The sequence below is a fragment of the Lithobates pipiens genome, unplaced genomic scaffold, assembly GCF_037356315.1.
Source record: "Lithobates pipiens isolate NorthernLeopardFrog02 unplaced genomic scaffold, aLitPip1_a1.2 Scaffold_13, whole genome shotgun sequence".
Taxonomy (NCBI): Eukaryota; Metazoa; Chordata; class Amphibia; order Anura; family Ranidae; genus Lithobates; species Lithobates pipiens.
Window position 1 is genome coordinate 280,187,950 of NW_027507718.1, and position 20,769 is coordinate 280,208,718.

Genomic DNA, 20,769 nt, shown 5'->3' on the forward strand with positions numbered 1-20,769 from the left:
AATAGAAAACGTTTGTCCGATGGAGCGTACACACAGTCGGATGTTGCTCCAAAACAGCTAATTTGCATGTTTGTTGTCAAAAAGTCCGACCGTGTGTACGGGCCTTTAGAAGTACAGCAAGGGCTAAGGTAAGACCTTGTTCACAAAATCAAAGAAAGCTTATAATTTTCTGCAACTGAGGTACATCAATGGTAAATTGGTACATAGCGGAGCTGGATTTAAAAAAATAAAAAAAATAAAAATAAAAAAAATATATATAAATAAAAAAAAAGGTGAACTTGGCCTTTAAGCTCTGCTCTCCCCCTTCTCTGCTGTAATTCTGGCCAATGAGAGTGCTGTTTCATAGTGAAAAGGTGAACTTGGCCTTTAAGCTCTGCTCTCCCCCTTCTCTGTTGTAATTCTGGCCAATGAGAGTGCTGTTCTGGTAATTTCACTGGTGAGTGGGTCAGTAAGGAGGGGCACAATGCAGAGCTATAACTCAGGGAGTTTAAGGGCGCCCTTGCATGGGTGAGCCTAGAATTAGATGGTTACCCACACAAATACTTGCAATAAAAGTTCTTAGAGGAACACTAGTAAACGTAAGTGATATATTTGAAAGCAGACATCAACAGTAGTTTGAAATTTCTGTACAATGCTTCTCATCAAGGAACCGTCATCAGATAAATTCAGCAGTGCTGACAACTGAGAAACCCGCTGTGTAATGTTAAAATGTTTTATTTCAGGTGACAGACACACACACACACACACACACCGTTTATGTTATTCTTCAGTGCACAAAGGAAGGTACACTCAATATAACTCCCAAAATTGGTCCTAATTTGAGAACATACATAGTTTTTTTTTTATTATAAATAGTACAACTGCATTACTTTTCAAAAACAAAACATTGCATGTTCGCTAATCTACTTTATCTCATAAGTAATTTTAAAACAATTTATACCAAATGATTTATAGTGAGAGCTAACAGTAGCATAAATAATGCTGAATATTAACTCTTATCAAAGTAAGATAATGAGGCAAATTCTATATACTCAATAGAGCATGTGTGAAATCACTTTGGGAAGACTTCCCTCACTAGAAGTTTAATAAATTTCTGCTTTGTTAGTTGGCAGGTACAGTTGTTCAAGGAAGCACAGTCTGCCTTTGATGTTTCAAAAATTAAATAAATTAAATAAAAGTAGTCCTCTAGCTAGAAGGCAGGAGTATGATTGAAAGAGGTTGGCACAAGATTAAAAGGAACATTATCTATCAAGGAATGTAGATCCAAAAACCTTTCCTAGTGAAAGACGCTATTCCAGCAATAACATACTTTAAATGTATTAGTTAATCAGGTAGCTGGTGTCAAGACTGTCCATCATAAACAGCAGTCATAGGCAACCCATATATATATATATATATATATATATATAATTATTATTATTTTTTCATTTAACCAACAGAAAAAAAAAAGACCAGATTCTTCATGTGGGTGGGGGTATCTCCCATTGAGCTATTGTGTACTGACGTGGGGAGAATTCCCCATTGCCAGAATGCACTGATCAGTGCTGCTGGCTATAGTGGACTGCAGCAAGCACCTTGGAGAAAACACAGGGGGTTGTGGACAAGCCAAGAAAAAAAGCGATGAAGTGGTATTGCTAATCGCCCCAAGAAAATGCAGATAGCACTGTAAGGGGAAAGACAGGAACATGCATCCTGGATGTCTGCTGAGGTCAGAAAATGCCCCGGGAAGAGGGAGCAATTGACCAACCTGGCGGATTCCATATGAAACATTTGAACCAACAGGAACAAAGTGAGCGTCTTCAAATCCAAAATGGGCCAAACTCGTCATTTGACTTGGGAACTGTGAACAGGTTTGAGTAAAAATCCTGAAACTGTCCCTTATTCAGAATTAGGATTATGACCGCTGCAAAACGAGTTGCTGAACAGCAGCAAGAAGATTGTTTTGTCTTTGAGGGGAGAGGGGCACATTTGAGAGCATGAAGCTAGGAGGCAGAATCAAAAACTCCAGTTGGTAGCCCCTTCAAATGACACTCTGGACCCAAACATGAGATTTTGTAGGACCAGAAGACTGAAATGGCACACAGACACACCCTTTACAAACAGATAGGGGTACCCCCATTAGTAAGAAGGTGGGATTGAACCAGAATTGGCTGGGTTTGAGGACCACACCTTCAAACAAAAGTTCCAGACTTAGGCCCGAGAGGGAAGAAAACAGGATTTTTATAACAGCTAACCTGTAAAATCCTTTTTGTTTGATGTACATCAGGGGACACAGGGCCATAGTACTTACTATGTGGTTATAGGGCCACTGATAGGTGATGAACACTGGCATATCTTAAGGCAGGGGCGGCGTCTATGTCCGCTCTGCAAATGCCTAGTGGACACGAACATGCCATCCACCCGCTCCGCTCATTGTGGCCCACGACCGGTTATTAAGTGGCCCTTGCTCTTCAAAATGTTGGGCACCCCATTCCAGGGTGCCCGCGATGTCGGCCGCCGAGACCGACATGTCCCTCGGCTCTCGGGTCCCAGTGCCGCCATTCGTACTAAGGGAAACAGGCAGTGGAGCCTTGCCGCTTCACTGCCCGTTACCTACTGCGTATGCGCAAGTCGCGCGGCGCTTTGTGAATGGGACGCGCTGTGTTAGGGAACACACAGTTCCCAGAACACAGCACACCCCATTACCCAGAAGACAGAAGATCTCTGAGGAGCAGGAAGAAGGAAAATTTGGAAGACTGTCTAGCAACAGGCATTTCTGACCAGGTAAACATTTTTTTTTTTTTTCAAATGTTTTTTTTTTACATTTTTTAAATAATATTAATGCTCTTTTTTTTTCAGGGTGGCCCTCCACTTTAAGCTGAAGCTTGAACAATCACTTGACAAATCCATTTGGAAAATAGTGGATTTTGACGCTGCCTGTCCACATTTTGGACCCTCTGGCAGTACAAACAAAACATGTGTTTTGTGAACCTGAGCGGTCGCCTTTAAAATGGACTCTGATCGCTCTTACTACATCAAGGGAATGTAGTGCCTTCTCTTTCCTAGAGTGAAGTTCTGGGGAGAAAGAAGGAAGAATAATATCTTGGATTAAATGAAAACCTGTCACCACTTTTGGTAGGAATTTAGGAGGAGGACATAAAACCACCTCATCCTTAGGCATGATCAAATATGGCTCTTTACAAGACAGAGCCGCTAGTTCCCATACTCTTCTAGCAGAAGAAATGGCAACCAGAAAGATTATCTTTCTTGTCAAAAGAACCAAGGGAATTTCTTGTAAAGGCTCAAACAGCTGATTCAGCAAAGCCGATAAGATTAAATTTAAATCCCAAGGATATAGAGGTGCCTTGATAGGGGAATTAATCTGAAGGACTCCTACTGCCAGCTTTATGATCTTGGTAAATCAAGATCTTCTGGGACCCGCTGGGGCCACCAGAATCACCTCCTTTTGATCCTGCGGAGAAGGCGCGAAAGTAGCAAAACTGGAGGAAAAGCATAGATCAGTAAAAACTGATGCCATGGGAAGACTAATGCGTCTGTTCCCCCTGATAGCAGATCCCTTGTTCTCTACACAAAGTTGTGACTTTATTGTTGAATCTGGATGCAAATAGGTCCATGTCCGGAATACCCCATCTCTGACATATCGTTAGGAAGATGTCGGGTGAAGAGACCCTTCTCCCGGAAATAACTGTTGGCGACTCAAGTAGTCCGCCTGCCAATTCTCTATTCTTGGAATGAAAATTGCCGATAGGCAAGGAATGTTGTGTTCTGCCCAAGCTAGAATGTTATTCACCTGTTTTTGGGCTGCATGACTTCTCGTGCCCCCCTGGTGATTGATGTAAGCCACAGCCGTGGCCTTATTGGACTGAATCCTGACAGTCCCGTAATCTGACCGTCCAAGATTCTAGGGCCAGACGTACTGCCCGAATCTTCCAAAATGTTGATGGGCAAGGTCATCTAACCTGAACCATCTCCCCTGGACAGAATCTTCTTCCAGGGATGCTCCCCAGCCTAGAAGGCAGGCATCTGTTGTTAACACTTTTCCAGGATACAGGTAAAAAAGATTTTCCCTTTTGCTGGATAACAACCACCAATTTAGGCTCTGACTTACGTCGGGAGCCGAGGGTATTTGGAAAAAAAACAAGGCCTGAATCTTTTTATTCTAGACCAACAGGATGGTGTTTTGAACCACCATTTCCCCTAATGATCTCATGCACAGTTGAATGGAAGGATTTTACTTGTTTTTATAACTTGAATTAGTCCTACAATGGAACTGATTCTTGTCTGGGGTAAGAATACCTTCTTCTGTACGGTATCTATAACCAGACCCAAGTACTGTAATCTCCCTGATGGTTTTAAGGAGGATTTTTTTAGATTGAGTACCCAACCCAGAGATTCCACGTAGTTTACAGCTGTGATCAGACTCTGGTTTAGACCTGAGACTGAATGATCTATTAAAAGTAGATTTTCTAAATAGGCTAGGACCGTTATGCCTTGAGCCCTTAATCTGGCTAAAGGAGGTGCCAGAATCTTTGTGAACACCAGTGGTGCTGTGGCTAAACCGAATGGCAGGGCCACAACTGAAAATTATGATTTTCTATTTGAAAGCGTAGAAATTTCTGGTGAGTGGGAAATATTGGCATGTGGATATATGCATCTTTGATATCAGCTGAAGCCAAAAACTCCCCTCCTTGCAGGATGGACACAACCGATTGGATTGACTCCATGTGAAAGGATCGGATGTATAAGTGCCGATTCAGACCTTTGAGATCTAGAATTGGTCTTACCTCTCCGCTTGGTTTTGGAACCGTGAAAAGGTTTGAATCAAAACCTGTGCCCTGTTCCACTAAGGGAACCTCTGATATCACCGACTGGGATAACAGATGACCCAGAGCCAGAAAGAGAGATTTCTTTTTCTCTGGATCCTTGGGAACATTTGACCTAAGAAAAAACGAGGAGACAGAAACTCTCAGAACTCTAGTTGAAACTTCGAGAAAACTGCAGAAGCCACCCTTCTGTCTTGACATTGTTCCTCTTTGATAATTTCAGGAGCCTACCCCCCATCCGAGCAAGCGGGGGTGCCCCTTCATGAGGAGGCTTTAGCATCCTGCTTTGTGGTCTTTCTGCCCCAAGATCTTTCTGACCCTGGTGCTGCCCTTGGGGTCTTCCCCTTGAACCTGACAGCTGACGCAGTTGAGACTGCCTAGAGGCTGATGCCCCTGGCACAGGAGAGGCAGCACACTTAAAGGAGAAATATTTGAACAACTTCTTTACTGGTAAAAGAGGGCTTTTGCCATTACAGATCCTTTGGATGTATATCATCCAGATCATTTCCAAATAGCCGTTTACCATGAAAAGGGGAAACTGGCTAGGAGCTTTTTACAGGGTGCTTCGGCTGACCAATTATTTCAGCCATAGAACTCTGCAAGAATGCACTAGTCCAAGCATAAGCCGTGAGGCTTAAATGCTAGAATCTTTCATAGCATCTACTGTGAAACAGAGCGTTTGAACACCATGGACGGACGACCTCAAGCAGTCCATTACTCCTGTGAGCCGACGAAGGAAGGGACACCGGAACACCCCCCTCACGTGCGGGAAGGTGCTGGGCTGGTCTTGAGCATAAAATCATCAAGGTACTGCCAAAACCCTCTCCTTGGAGAAAGTGCAGCCCCTCTGGTTCCCCAGCAGTGCTTCCATGGCGGAGGAAACACTAAAATTGATGGCATGGTGGAAGCAGCTGCTTTTAAAAGGGGCGTTGCCATGCAGTGTTTCCTGTGAAGCGGTGGAGCTACGCTCTCTCCAAGGTGCTGTCCTGAAAGGCGAAGGGAGAAAAAAAAAAAAAAACTCAAGGCCGGGATCTGGCCCTTGACAGAAGTCAAGGCCAGCTTCATTTCAGATCCCATTTGCAGGAAATTTAGGGATCCTGCCTATGACATACTTCCTGGGGTGCCAACCCCTGGATCCACACCAAGAAACATATGCCTTCCAGACTCTATAGTAAAATGATTTTGGAAGCCGGCTTCCTGGCATTAAATAAAGTAGACACTACCGAAGGAGGTCACCAACGATCCTTTATAAAGTGGGATTCAACAGTCAAACCTGTTAAATCTTTTGTCCGTAAGGCAGGATGGAATACCGGACCTTGTGCGAGAAGGTCTGGCTATAATGGCAGAGTCCGAAGGACTCCTACTGCCAGCTTTATGATCTTGGTAAATCAAGATCTTCTGGGACCTGCTGGGGCCACCAGAATCACCCTCCTTTCGTTCATGCTTGATCCTGCAGAGAAGACGCGGAAGTAGCAGAACTGGAGGAAATGCATAGATCAGTAAAAACTGATCCCATGGAAAGACTAATGCGTCCGTTCTGCCTGCTAGCAGATCCCTTGTTCTCTACACAAAGTTGTCGACTTTGTCATTGAATCTGGACACGAATAGGTCCATGTCCGGAATATCCCATCTCTGACATATCACTAGGAAGATGTCGGGGTGAAGAGATCATTCTCCCAGAAATAATTGTTAGTGACTCAAGTAGTCCGCCTGCCAATTTTCTATTTCTGGAATGAAAATTGCAGATAGGCAAGGAATGTTGTGTTCTGCCCAAGCTAGAACATTATTCACCTCTTTTTGGGCTGCACGACTTCTCGTGCCCCCCTGGTGATTGAATTAAGCCACAGCCGTGGCCTTGTTAGACTGAATCCTGACAGGACAGTCCCGCAATCTGACCGTCCACGATTCTAGGGCCAGATGTACTGCTTGAATCTTTCAAAATGTTGATAGGCAAGGTCCTCTAACCTGGACCATCTCCCCTGGACAGAATCTTCTTCCAGGGCTGCTCCCCAGCCTAGAAGGTTTGCATCTGTTAACACTTTTCTAGGATACAGGTAGAAAAGATTTTCCCTTTTGCTGGATAACAACCACCAAATTTAGGCTCTGACTTACGTCAGGAGCCAAGTGTATTTGGAAAAGGTCACCATTTCCCCTAACAATCTCATGCACAGCCGAATGGAAGGATTTTACTTGTTTTGATAACTTGAATTAGTCCTACAATGGAACTGATTCTTGTCTGGGGTAAGAATACCTTCTTCTGTATGGTATCTATAACCAGCCCCAAGTACTGTAATCTCCTAGAAGGTTTTAAGGAGGATTTTCCTAGGTTGAGTATCCAACCCAGAGATTCCAGGTAGTTTACAGCTGTGATCAGACTCTGGTTTAGACCCGAGACTGAAGAATCGATTAAAAGTAGATCGTCTAAATAGGCTAGGACCGTTATGCCTTGAGCCCTTAATCTGGCTAAAGAAGGTGGCAGAATCTTTGAGAACAACCGTGGTGCTGTGGCTAAACCGAATGGCAGGGCCACAATTGAAAATGGCAGTTTTCTATTTCAAAGCACAGAAATTTCTGGTGAGAAATATTGGCACGTGGGGATATGCATCTTTGATATCGACTGAAGCCAAAAACTCCCCTCCTTGCAGGATGGACACAACCGTGCCGATTCAGCCCTCTGAGATCTAGAATGGGTCTTACCTCTCCATTTGGTTTTGGAACCGTGAAAAGATTTGAATCAAAATCTGTGCCCTGTTCCACTAAGGGAACCTCTGATATCACCGACTGCGATAACAGATGATCCAGAGCCAGAGAGACTCTTTTCTCTGGATCCTTGGGAACATTTGACCTAAGAAAAAACGAGGAGACGGAAACTCTCAGAACTCTAATTGTAACCTAGAGAAAACTGCAGAAGCCACCATCTGTCTTGACATTGTTCCTCTTTGAGAATTGCAGGAGCCTACCCCCCACCCGAGCGAGCGGGGGTGCCCCTTCATGAGGAGGCTTTAGCATCCTGCTTTGTGGGCTTTCTGCCTCAAGATCTCTTCTGACCCTGGTGCTGCCCTTGGGGTCTTCCCCTTGACCCTGACGGTTGAGGCCATCGATACTGCCTGGAGGCTGATGCCCCTGGCACAGGAGAGGCAGCACGATTAAAGAAGAAATAATTGAACTTCTCTGTTACTGGTAAAAGAGAGATTTTCCCATTAGAGATCCTTTGGGTTTATTTTATCCAGGTGGTTTACAAATAGCCATTCACTATGAAAAGGGGAAACTGGCTAGGAGCTTTTTATAGGGTGCTTCGGCTGACCAATTCTTCCAGCCATAGAACTCTGTGAGAATGCACTAGTCCAAGCATAGGCCGTGAGGCTTAACTGATAGAAACTTTCATAGCATCTACTGTAAAACTGCTGATCAGGCAGAACTTTAAGTATCTCCACAAATTGTTCCTTAATGGACTGGGATACACCCATTGCAGCAAGAACCGGCTGCGATACTGAATTCGCTAAAGACATATAGCTTTTAGAAAGAAGTTCAATCTTTTTATCTGATGGATCCTTTAACACCAGCACATTATCCACCGGACATGTGAGATTCTTGCTCACTGAGGTGATTGCAGCATCAATTGTTGGAATCCCCCATTTTTTTTTTTTTATAGAAATCCTCTTCCATAGGATAAAGTGTGGAGAATTTCTTAGGAGGATAATATTGTTTATCCGAATGCCCCCATTCAGAATACATAAGCCTTTTTTAGCCAAGCATGAAAAGGAAAAACATCCCCATGATGGGGGAGGTTCTGATGAACCCAAATTAGAGGTGGGTTCCTCAAGAGCCTGCGCTGCAGGAAGCAAAAAAAGGTTGAACGAACCAATTTAGTAAGGCAAGCAACCTATCTTGTGGTGTTACTCCTTCTATATTAGGATCCTCGAAGAGGATAAACAAGTATCTTCCAAATCTTTGGGAAGATCTACCTGATCCCAGCCTCCCGCACCTCAATAAGAGGGTCCTGAGCACTAGATGGGAATCTGCTATGTTTGGCCCCACTATGGAGAGATATCATAGCATCAATCTTCTTTCCAAAATACAAATGGTAGAAGAGAAATTCTGTGTGATATATACAGGGACTTAAGTGTCTAGCGCAGCTGCAACAGTTCCCCCTGACAGCTCAATCTGACCAGCCGCATCCCTCTCAGAGGAGGATGATATTCTTTTGGAAATGAATTTAGTTTATTGTGAAACCATTGACCCCTTTTAGAACCCTTAGAAGAGTTCCTGGTCCCATTACCACTCATAGCCTGAAGCATAAAGCAGAGGCACTACAAGCAAAAGAATGTACACTGCTAGGTTATAGTCCAGCACTAATAGCTGCTATTAATCCTAGCCTTGTAAATTATAATGTGTCAAAGGGAAATGCCTGTGTCACCGACCTGAAACAAGCCATCATCCTGCTCTGTCCCTCCACAGCCAGCAGCAGCTGCATACATATAGTGCTTTAACAACTTCCTGCACGTGTGGCTGGCGTCTGTCATTTTTTTTTTTTTAAAAGGAAACTTCTTTGGCATATCAATCCCTCGAAGGGGAGAAAAAACCCAACATTGGGGCCGCAGAAGGCGAACCAGACCCCCCTTTCTTACCGGAGGATCTGCTTGTGGCTGGAGGAGAGGAGAAATTAAGGCTTCTGCGCTGTTTCTAGCATCAGGTCGGTGAGTGATCAATACAGCCCCTAGTGGTGACACATATGCATGACAGCATTATACATAGAAGCAGAAATTCCTGAGAAAATCTCCCTTTCCTTGCATCGGGTTTATCTGAGCTAAAACCCAATCTTCACCCTTCACGGTGGCCTCCGAAACCTTCAGGAACAGGGGAACCTCAGGTCACCCACAATCCTGGACCTGCAACAGCACCCTGCCAGTAAAAAACTTCATGCCCTTACTACCAATACCAGTACTGGATCCCAGGGTCCAAGCTCTCTAAAAGAGAAGCGCTCGCAAGCAAAACCTTGTTTCTTCGGACACGAGGCCCGGGTGCCATCCATTTAGCCCATGAAAAGGACATCAGAACGGATTCGGTCAGCATGGCTAGCCCCAGCAAGAAAGCTTCCAGTGGAGCTCAGCACAGCACATCTTTACTCGTGACCAACACCTTAGACACTGGCGAAAAAACGGAGGAATCCCAGTAGTGGGAGGGGTTATACAGGGAGTACACTTCTTGCCTTAGGGCGTGCCAGTGTCCATCACCTATCAGTGGCCCTATAACCACATAGTAAGTACTATGGCTCTGTGTCCCCTGATGTAAGAAAAGAAAGGAACTTTCGCTAACCTCAGTAGAAGACCTGCTTGCGAAAATGCAAACTTTCAGTTTTGGAGATAAGGGGTTGGGGCTGGAGTGGAGGAGAGTACTTCTTACTTTCTTACTTACACAAAGATACACACTCTAATATACTACTATCAGTCATGTCAAAACCATCAAAATATTTTACACAATCTCCAATGACCCATAACAGAGAATTACTTTTCATATGTAAAATCTTGAACAGTCCAAGAGCAACAATATGGACTTTTAAAGTGCCCCAAAAAGTAATGCAGTGTACAACACATTTTTTAAATTAACTGGGAGAATTACTCCCCATACTTTATTAATGTTAACGATAAAAAACCAAAAAAATTATACTAAAAGTAGAGTAAACTTGTTACAAAGCAGAAAAGCCCACTATGAAATTACATTCTTTACAGACATATATTACATAAATGCAAAAAATATGTATCTATAAGAGCAATAACTCTTAAACTCTTAAAGTATGTTTTTCAATTCAAATATGGCTCTGAATCCTAAACATGTTTCACAGGAATCTCAGTCTGCTTCCTCAGGAGGTTAATAGCCACTGGATAGTATCCAGATGTAAATCACGCCAAAGAAAGGAGGGGGAGAGACTTCCATGCGGTAAAGACCAGAAGACAGGGGGGACACCAAGGAGCCACCAGATTGGTGAGAGACAGGTATCCAATGCACGGATGTGGAGGGCATAAGGAGACCCAATCAAGGCCCAAAAGATGCATCAGCGCTACATGTAATAAACTGTGAATAATTGTTGATGGTAACCCAAAAAGATCAGTTCATAGCTGGAAGACAAGCAGGGGCCAACCCATAAAAGGCCACTACATTTTCACTAGGGAATCTGAACTAAATTTGCAACATGAATCAAGAATTATGCGGTGGAATGGGCTACATCACTGCAATGTGTTGGCAACATTGTCAATGCGTTGTACAGAGGATTAATCTTTTGGGGCACCATAAAAGTCCATATTGTTGCTCTTGGAATGTTCATGATCTTTTTGGGATGCGGTGTCCCCATTTTTAATACCAAATCCACGCATTAATTTTATAAAATATAAGGGAAATCTTAACAGGACTAATAATGACAAATGTTATAAACTTTTCAGAAATACAAGTTAAAAGATACGTTCACCTTTTTAAAAAGAAAAAAGAAATGCACATCTTTTTGCAGGTAAAAAAATGTGCATTTATTCTTTTTTTTTTATTGGGAGCCTGAAAAGCATTGCACCCACGATCAGCAGATCGAAGCCCTGCACACCACGTTCTTTTCAGAGAATGACAGAGAGTTGGAGATGATCGCTCGCCGCTTGTCTCATCGGGCAGTCTCAGGGCCGAAGGATTTGTAACGTGTTACATCCTGTATATGAGTGTAACCTGTAACCTGTTACAAGTTACAAAAGGTAAACGTACAGTTTCATTTACACAAGTCAATTTATCTGAAAGGAGTTCAAGAATAGTAGCACACTAGGTTTAAACAGATGCTATCAAAATATGCTGTATTCAAACAAGGTGTTATTAAAAGCGTTGTTACAGAGGTCACAGCAAAATTTCACATTATCAATGATTTTGTAGGAACTTTAATAGCTTTAAAAGGCATACAATTTAATCTACATTCATAAAAATATGCACGCTGTATAAGGATATTTAAGGCACCTATACTGTTTACAGGTGTATAGACACTGCTGCTTTTGGAAGAAATATGTTCCTTAAAAGAATAGGCAATTATTTTACAACTGAATAAGAAGAGGTATTTACTACCCAGACATACCAAGTCTGTTTTGGAGGAGTCCTGGTAGTCCACAGCAAAGTTACTTGGGGGTTTGTTCATGCCATTGCACTCACTTGCTGGTTTTGGTGACTGTGCATGCTGCCTATAAGTGGCACTCTTTGGTGTCCAGCAGAAAAGGTTAATTGACTCTCTGACACACCGTTCAATATCGATTTCTGTGGGCATATGAAGTAAAATGTTATTAAAAAACAATGCTTGAAAGGTTTTCAACAATCACGTCAACATGGTATTTTAGATTATTTCATTAAAATTTTATAAATGACCTAAACTTGTGTTCTGGACAGACAGAGAAATATGTTGTAAACCATGTAACTCTTCAAAGCCGGAGACCCGTGAAAATATGCCCGAATGTGGGTGCAAATACCTGTCTTAGACAAGTATCTGCACCCCCCTCCCGCTGAAAGGTGCCAAATGTGACACCGGAAGGGGGGGGGGGTCCAGAAAGCGGAGGTTAAATTTTTTTGTGAACCTCTGCTTTAAAACATAGTAAAAAAATCATATAGATTATGCACAGAATCAAAAATTTGATTGATATTACATTTCTATGATTTAACCAATCACAAAGTGCTTTAACGACTTGCCACCAGCCTGCCCGCTCCCAAACACTGTCAAATCATCAGATCATCAGTGCCCTGATTACAATTACGTGCCCACTAATGCCAGCAATGATTGCCCACCATTGCCAGCAATCACTGACAATCAGTGCCCACAACTGACACAAATCTGTGCCCACAAGTGCCAGCAATCAGTGCCCACAAGTGCCAGCAATCAGCGGCCATTAGTGATGCCAGTCAGTGCTGGCTATCACTGCTGCCCATCAATGCCCATCACTGCTACCCATCAATGCCACGATCAGTGCCTATCAGTGCCGCCTATCAGTGCCACCTATCAGTGCCCATAAGTGCGGCATATTTGTGCCACCTCATCAGTACAGCCTATCAGTGACCATCAATGCTGCCTCATCAGCGCCCATCAGTGAAGGAGAGAAATTACTTAGTTACAACATTTACTGACAAAAACTAAGAAAAACTTTTATTTTTAGGAAAAATAAAAAACCCAGGAGTGATTAAATACCACCAAAAGAAAGCTCTATTTGTGTGATGAAAATGACAACAATTTCACATGGTTACAGTGTAGCATGGCCGCGCAAGTGTCATTCAAAGTGACAACTTTGAAAGCTGAAAAATGGCTTGGGCAGGAAGGGGGAAAGTACCCTGTACTGAGGTGGTTAAACAGAACTACGGAGGTAAATTTCCACATTGCATGGGAATTTTTCCTTAGCTTGGTGAATGCGTTGAAGTTCTGTTGTCTTGAACCATCAAATCATTTGCAAGCAAAATTTCATCTTTTTTAAGATTATTCTTTGCAAAGTTCATCTTCTCTACATCCTCTAAGCTAACCTAATATTCCAATGAAAAGTGAAAATTCACTTTTCAAAATGAATAAATTATTCTCCTTGTGTAAATCTGTATTTATTAATCAACACCTTAGATCAGAGATGTCCAAACTTTTTTCAAAGAAGGCCAGATTTGATGAAGTGAACATGCGCGAGGGCCGACCATTTTGCCTGATATTCTTTGAACTATTAAAATTCGGTCTAAGCGTGTTCCTCCAAGCACTAATACACTGCCCAACAAGAATTCTCTTGCCTTTGTGGGTGTGTGTGAGGAAAGCATTGAGCTCGGGTGTGTTATTTGGATATACCGTATTTATTGGCATATAACACGCACCTTCACTTTAAGAGGGAAGTTTCAGGAAAAAAACTTAAATTTTAAATAAAGAACTGTAAATAAGGGTCAGTGCCCATCTGCAGCCTCACAAATGCCATTAATGCAGGCCCACCATTGCCAGGAATGCAGCACCCACCATTTCCATAAATGCAGCACCCACCATTGCTAGGAATGCAGCACCCACCATTGCTAGGAATGCAGCACTCATTGCCAACAGTGCAACCTGATTGATGCCCATCCATCTGCAGCCTTGGAGGGGAGGGGTTGGGATGAGTGCCAAAAGATTACAAACAGGAAAAACTTCTGTTTTCTCAGCGGACTCTTTAATACAAAGTCCCACCTCCTATGATGGACAGAACAGTCGTCCAATGGCAACGCAGGAGACAGAACTTCCTATTACAGAGGCTGCCATGTAAACAGGAAATTCTCATGTATGTACAGCACTCGTACCGCCTCCTCCCTGTCACCTGCAAGGCAGCCAGCATCTATAGCTTTTGTGGCCCCGGCTCCAGGAATTATACGTTCATAATGCCTAAATCTTTTTCTCTGGGATAAGTCAAGAAAAATTCTTACATGTGATAAAATCCCTTGCAAAGCATCTTATTAGCATATGATAGCCATGTCATAGCACTTTAAAGTGGAGTTCCACCCAAAAATGTAACTTCCGCTCATTGTACTCCTCCCCCTCCTTTTGGGGGGAGGGGGGACAGGATATCTGTCTTTCACAGGTATCCTGTCCCCACTTCCGGGAACCTCAGCCGTGGATATTTGTGTCACCGCTGAGGCTCCCTCCTCCTTCCTGGCCGCCGGCCAGTAGGAGAGAGGAGCGGAGCCTTGCGAATGCAAGGTTACACTTCCCTTACTCAAAATGGAAGCGGCAGCACCTGACAGCTGATGGAAACATCAGCTGTGGTGCTGACATCGCTGGACTCCAGGACAGGTAAGTGTTTGATTATTAAAAGCCATCAGCTGCAGTATGTGTAGCTGCTGGCTTTTCATTTTTGCAGTGGTGGGTGGACCTCCGCTTTAATGAATCTGTCTAACTTATGGAAAAAATTGTACACTGCTTTATAATTTTACAAAGTTGTTTGTTATCTTTCCCAAATTTAGCTAAATGGTTTAGTGCTCTTTCACAATGGCAGCCAGAGGGGGATCCTCAAAGCAGGCTGAGACCTGGCCTCACACAGGAATTCTAACTTTAAAGCCTGATATTCCATCGTGCTTGTAAAACTTTCCCATTGAATTCAATGGGTCAGTACTGCAACCGCGAGCCAAACACCTGACTCACAGTGGCAGCACAGTCCAGCAATACAAAACTGTTGTTTTACAATTAAAGAAAAAAGAAACAAGTAAAAAACAGGCATCAGAAGGCAAGAGTAGCAACTCTGGAATGCCTGCCAGCCGCAGCTATAACACCCTATGAAATGCAATCCACCATGGCCCGCTTTTCAGAGGACAGCAGCCTTACCGCCTGACAGACTCCTCATTTTCAATGCACTATACATGACTGAGGAACGTGCAGTGTGAGTCTCAAAAACAAATTTATTCTTCATATGAAAACTGAACAGAACAAATTTCAGTGGACATAAGCTTTTCAACAGCAAACATTTTTCAAGCGGGTTCCAAGAAACATTTGCTGTATAGGCAGGGCGGACCCTCACCATGCCAACATCCAATATATACAGGTAAGGATTGAAAACTCAAAAAATAGAATGGACTTTGTGGGCAGATAATGAGAGGAAAATAGGATTTCTGTATTCACTGTAAAATCCTTTTCTCTGAAGTTCATTGACGGACACAGTACCTTTAATCTTGACCTTAGGGTTATATCGCCACCTTTAGGAGAGGACTAGGCAGAACATGTAACAGCAAAACTGAACAGTACCACCCAGGGGGCGGTCCTACTGGCTAAAACCCCTCACTCTGCTACCAGCAGCTCAGTTTGTCAAAAAGCAGTACAAACATAAATAGGAGGGGTGGGTGCTGTGTCTGTCAAGGAACTTCAGAGAAAAGGATTTTACGGTGAGTACAAAAATCCTGTTTTCTCTTTTGTTAATTGACGGACACAGCACATTTAATCTTGACCTTAGGGACATCCCCAAGCAGTGTCAAAAACGAGGGGTGGGAACATAAAGAAAATAAACTCCACCCATAACAAAAGAACTCCTCAACAGAGGAGTTGCAACCTTAAACAGCAGCCTGCAAAACCTTGCGACCGAAGCACGCATCCGAAGATGCGCTCACATCAACCTTGTAAAATTTTGTGAAAGTATTAACAGACGACCAGGTTGCCACCTTACACACCTGAGAAACGGACGCTTAATGTCGGAAAGCCCAAGAAGCACCAATTGCCCTGGTAGAATGTGCTGTGTTAGGAAATTGGGGCGCCCGCCCCCTTATGGCATAAGCGTGAACTGCGATCTGTCTGATCCACCTAGAAATGGTGGCGGATGAGACCGCCAGGCCCTTTTTCGGACCAGCCACCAATACAAACAGGGAGTCCGACCTCTGAAAAGGGGAGAGCTACAAATTTTCAGAGTTCAAATCGTAGAAACCTCTGATGCCTGAAGCATATGGGGACATGCAAATATGAATGTCCAAAGATGCCAAGAAATCCCCTGATGGAGTGCAGTGACCACGGAATGAACCGGTTGCATCCTGAATCTTTGCACCTTCACAAAATAGTTGAGGGCCTTGATATCCAGAACCGAACGGACCCCTTCCTTCTTTGGGACTACAAACAGATTGGAGTAGAATCCCTGAAACCTTTTCGGTATCGGTACAGGTACCGTATACCATATCACCCCGTGCAGCAGCAGGTCCTGTACTGCCCCAAACAGGCCCTCCCGACGAGCCGGAAGAAGATGAAGGTTGTAGGGAAAAAAATCTGTTTGGTGGACAAGAAAGAAACTATCTTGTAACCTGACAAAACCAGTTCGCAGACCCACTGGTCAGAAAGGAGGGAGGTCCACCGTACTGCAAACTCCTGAAGGCGACCCCCCACCCGAGAGTCGGCCTTATACCCTTCTGAGTGGAAAAGGAGGGCCCCTGTCTATGGCGTGGCTCCTTACCCTTTCTGAACTGTGGGAGCAAAGAACTCTTTCCCCCAGTAACATTCTTAATAATGTTATCCAGCGAGACTCCAAATAGTCTCTCACCTTGGAAAGGCAAAGCGCTTTCTTAGATGCCTGGTCCGCAGACCAGCATTTAAACCAAATTAGGCGACGCAGCACTACTGCTGATACAGAGGCTCTAGAAAGCAAAGGGGCCGTATTCAGGGCCGCATCACAGACATACTTAAGGCCCTGCACCAACTGGTGTGCCAGTTCCGCGCAGATCGGGGAAACCTGTTCCTTCTCCAACTTGCGGTGCAACAACTTAGCCCATTCAGTAAGCGTCTGTGACACCAGGGCCATGGCTAATACTGGCTGCATAGCTGACCCCACCACTGTAAACATGAACCGGATAACCGCCTCGGTCCTTCTGTCGGCAGGGTCCTTGAAAGCAGGGGACCCTTCCACCGGGATCATGGTTACCTTATTTGACCTGGATACCAGGGGTCAACAACCGTAGATGTCCATTTTTTCAGGAAACTCTCCTCATACGTTTCGGGACTGAAAAGGTCGCTGCGGGCTTCCCCATTTCTTGTAAATGAACTTATCAAAATAAGTTAAATATGGAAACACCTTAGCAGTGTGAGCCGACTTGTGGGACCCAAAATAGATAACACCTCTGCAGATGCCTCCGCCGTATCCTCTATCTTTAGGGTATCCCGCACCGCTGTGATAAGTGCTCCCGCTAAATAGTGCGCCTTTTCCTGCACTGACCCAGACACAGAGTCCTCCTCACTGTCTGAACGGTCCTGGTCCGCATCCTCTGAAATGTCTGAAACGTCAGAACAGGGGCCGCCTGTCACAGCGGGACCAGAGTCTGAATCAGAGCTCTCCCCAGAAGATGGGGGAGGGGACAATTTTTACCCCCCTTGCGCCCACAAGCCGCTTCCACTCTGGCAACAAATGATTCCAGGACTGCCGACTGAACGTCCATAAGCACCGTAGGTGCAGGGGAACCTGTTGCTATAACAGGGATGTCTGGAGAAGAAACGCCAGCTTCTGACGCCATGCTTACCCACTCTCGCCCGTCACCCTTAGGGACCTAAGGCAAGCCACAAAAATGACCACCCTCCTAGCTGCCACAGACTGAGTGTCCCCCCATAGGACTCACCACCCTGCCCCAGGTACTGGGCCGTGCTGCTGCTGTCCGCTCACACCTCTGCCTGCCACGAGGTGTTCTGTGTCAATATCACGTTGTTCCAGGTATTAACCAGCCGCCCAGTGCTAGAGTATAACAAAACTGAGGCTACTAGAAAATGGCCACTGGCCTCCTCAGCAAAAGCGTCCAAAAACGCCGGGAAAATGGCCACCAGACTCCAAGAACATGGCCGCGGTTAAGAAAATGGCCGCGGCTACAAGAAATGGCTGCTGCCACCGGAAAATGGCCGTGGTTCCTGCCGCGGCCAGTCCCCACATGGCACACACATACACTCCAAAAAACGGCCTAAAAAGAGGGAAAAGATGAGCGGACCACCAACTGCCCAGTGCAGCCCCCCTGCCAGGTCCCTGAGAACCCCAGCCAGGTACGTGCTCTGCATCCCCTATGCCCAGTCATACAGCGGCCCCTTAGCATGGGGTGGAGGGAAAGGGACAGGGAGAGAAGAAAGGGAGAGAGAGAGACCCCCTAATCGACCTCCCAGGAAATGCCCAGCTGCTCCATCCTGCCGAGACAGGTGGAACCATACTTACCCCTCCTGCAGGGACTGTTGGACGCACTCCACGGACAGACCCATCACCCAATCAGTACGAGGTGGCTGTCGGCCATGGCACACTGTGACATGGATAGCAGTAGCCCGGTCATGTGTGTGCCCAAGAGTATATAGCTCACCGGCCACAAGATAGAGCCGCTAATTCAGAAACTCTTCTGGCAGAAGAAATGGTACCCAGAAATACTATCTTTCTGGTCAACAGAACCAAGGAAATCTCCCGTAAAGGTTCTAAAGGCTGCTTTTGTAAAGCTGACAGGACCAAATTAAAAATCCCAAGGATTTAGGGGTGTCTTGATCGGAGGACTGATCCGTGTTACCCCCTGCACAAAGCTACGCACTAAAGATTGAGAAGCTAAAGGCCGCTGAAAGAACACTGACAAGGCCGAGATCTGGCCCTTGATGGTATTCAAGGCCAGATTCATCTCTAATCCCATTTGTAGAAACTCAAGGATTCTACCCATAACATATTTCCTGGGGTGCCAACCCCTGGATCCACACCAGGCAACATATGCCTTCCAAACTCTATAGTAAATGATCCTGGAAGCTGGCTTCCTGGCAATAATCAAGGTAGATATGACTGAAGGAGATAACCCACGACCCCTTAGGATGTGGGTCTCAATAGCCAGACCGTCAAATTTAGCGTCTGTAAGGTAGGATGGAATACCGGACCCTGTGAAAGAAGGTCTGGTCGAAATGGCAGAGTCCAGGGAACTCCTACTGCCATCTTTATAATCTCGGCGAGCCAAGGCCTTCTGGGCCACGAAAATCGCCTCATTTTGTTCCTGCCTGATCCTGCGAAGAAGATGCAAAAGTAGCAGAACTGGAAGAAATGCATAGATCAGAGAAAACTCAGATTAGAGAAAACTGATCCCATGGGAGGACTAAAGTGGCCATACCGCAAGCTAGCGGATCCTTTGTCCTTGACACAAAGTTGTCGACTTTGTTGTTGAATCTAGACGCGAACAGCTCCACGTCCAGAGTACCCCATCTCTGACATATCACAAGAAAGATGTCGGGGTGAAGAGACCACTCTCCTGGAAACAGTTGTTGACGGCTCAAGTAGTCTGCCTGCCAATTCTCTATCCCGGAAATGAACACTGCCGATAGGCAAGGGACATTGTGTTCTGCACAAGACAAAACGTGATTCACCTCTCTCTGGGCTGCACGGCTCCTCGTGCCCCCTGGTGATTGATGTAAGCCACAGCCATGGCGTTGTTGGACTGAATCCTCACAGGACAGCCCCTCAGTCCGGGCTCTTAAAGCCAGACAGATTGCCCGAATTTCCAAAATATTGATAGGCAAAGTCCTTTCCAACCTGGATCACTTTCCCTGGACAGAATCCTCTTCCAGGACCGCTCCCCAGCCTGAAAGACTGGTATCCGTGGTTACTACCTTCCAGGTGGAAGGTAGAAATGTCCTTCCCTTTTGAAGGTTGCTGGATATCAGCCACTAATTCTGGCTCTGACTTATTTCAGGAGCAGGCTGAATCGGAAAATCTAAGGCCTGAACCTTTTTGTTTCAGGCTGACAGGATTGCGCTTTGTAGCAATCTTGAATGAAACTGTGCATAAGGGATGGCCTCAAAGGAGGCCACCATCTTCCCCAGTAATCTCATGCACAACCGAATCGAAGGCTTCTTCTTTGCCTTGATGAGATGAATTAGTTCTACAATGGAACGGATTCTCTTTGGAGGTAGAAATACCTTTCCCTGCCTGGTATCTATGATTACTCCCAGGTACTGTACTCTCCTTGATGGCCTCAAGGATGATTTTTCTAGGTTGAGAACCCAGCCTAGAGATTCCAGGTAGTTTACCATTGTCACCAGACCGGGGTCTATCCCGGAAACCAAATGATCTACTAAGAGTAGGTTGTCCAAATAGGCTAGGACCATTATGCCCTGAGCCCTTAATCTGGCTAAAGCAGGAGCCAGAATCTTTGAGCATACTCGAGGAGCTGTGGCTAGACCGAATGGCAGGGCCACAAACTGAAAGTGATGGTTTTCTACTTCGAAACCTAGAAACCTCTGGTGAGCGGGAAATATTGGCACATGAAGATAGGCATCCTTGATATCGATTGAAGCCAAAAAGTCTCCTCCTTGGAGGATGGCTACTACTGACCGAATTGATTCCATGCGGAAGGATCGGATGCACAAGTGCTGATTTCGATCTCCGAGATCTAAAATATGTCTTACTTCCCTGTTTGGTTTCGGGACCGTGAAGAGGTTTGAATAAAAACCTGTGCCCTGTTCCTCTAAGGGAACCTCTGATATGACTGC

At 44.9% G+C, this 20,769-nt stretch overlaps 1 protein-coding gene across 1 annotated transcript in view; it reads right to left on the minus strand.

The window, feature by feature from the left end:
• TBCK (TBC1 domain containing kinase) overlaps positions 1-20,769 on the minus strand; it is a 446,663-nt gene that overhangs the window by 122,121 nt on the left and 303,773 nt on the right. The window contains exon 23 of the mRNA XM_077476674.1: positions 11,923-12,098. Within this exon, the coding sequence (XP_077332800.1) occupies positions 11,923-12,098 (176 nt within the window). The remainder of the gene's footprint in view (positions 1-11,922; positions 12,099-20,769) is intronic.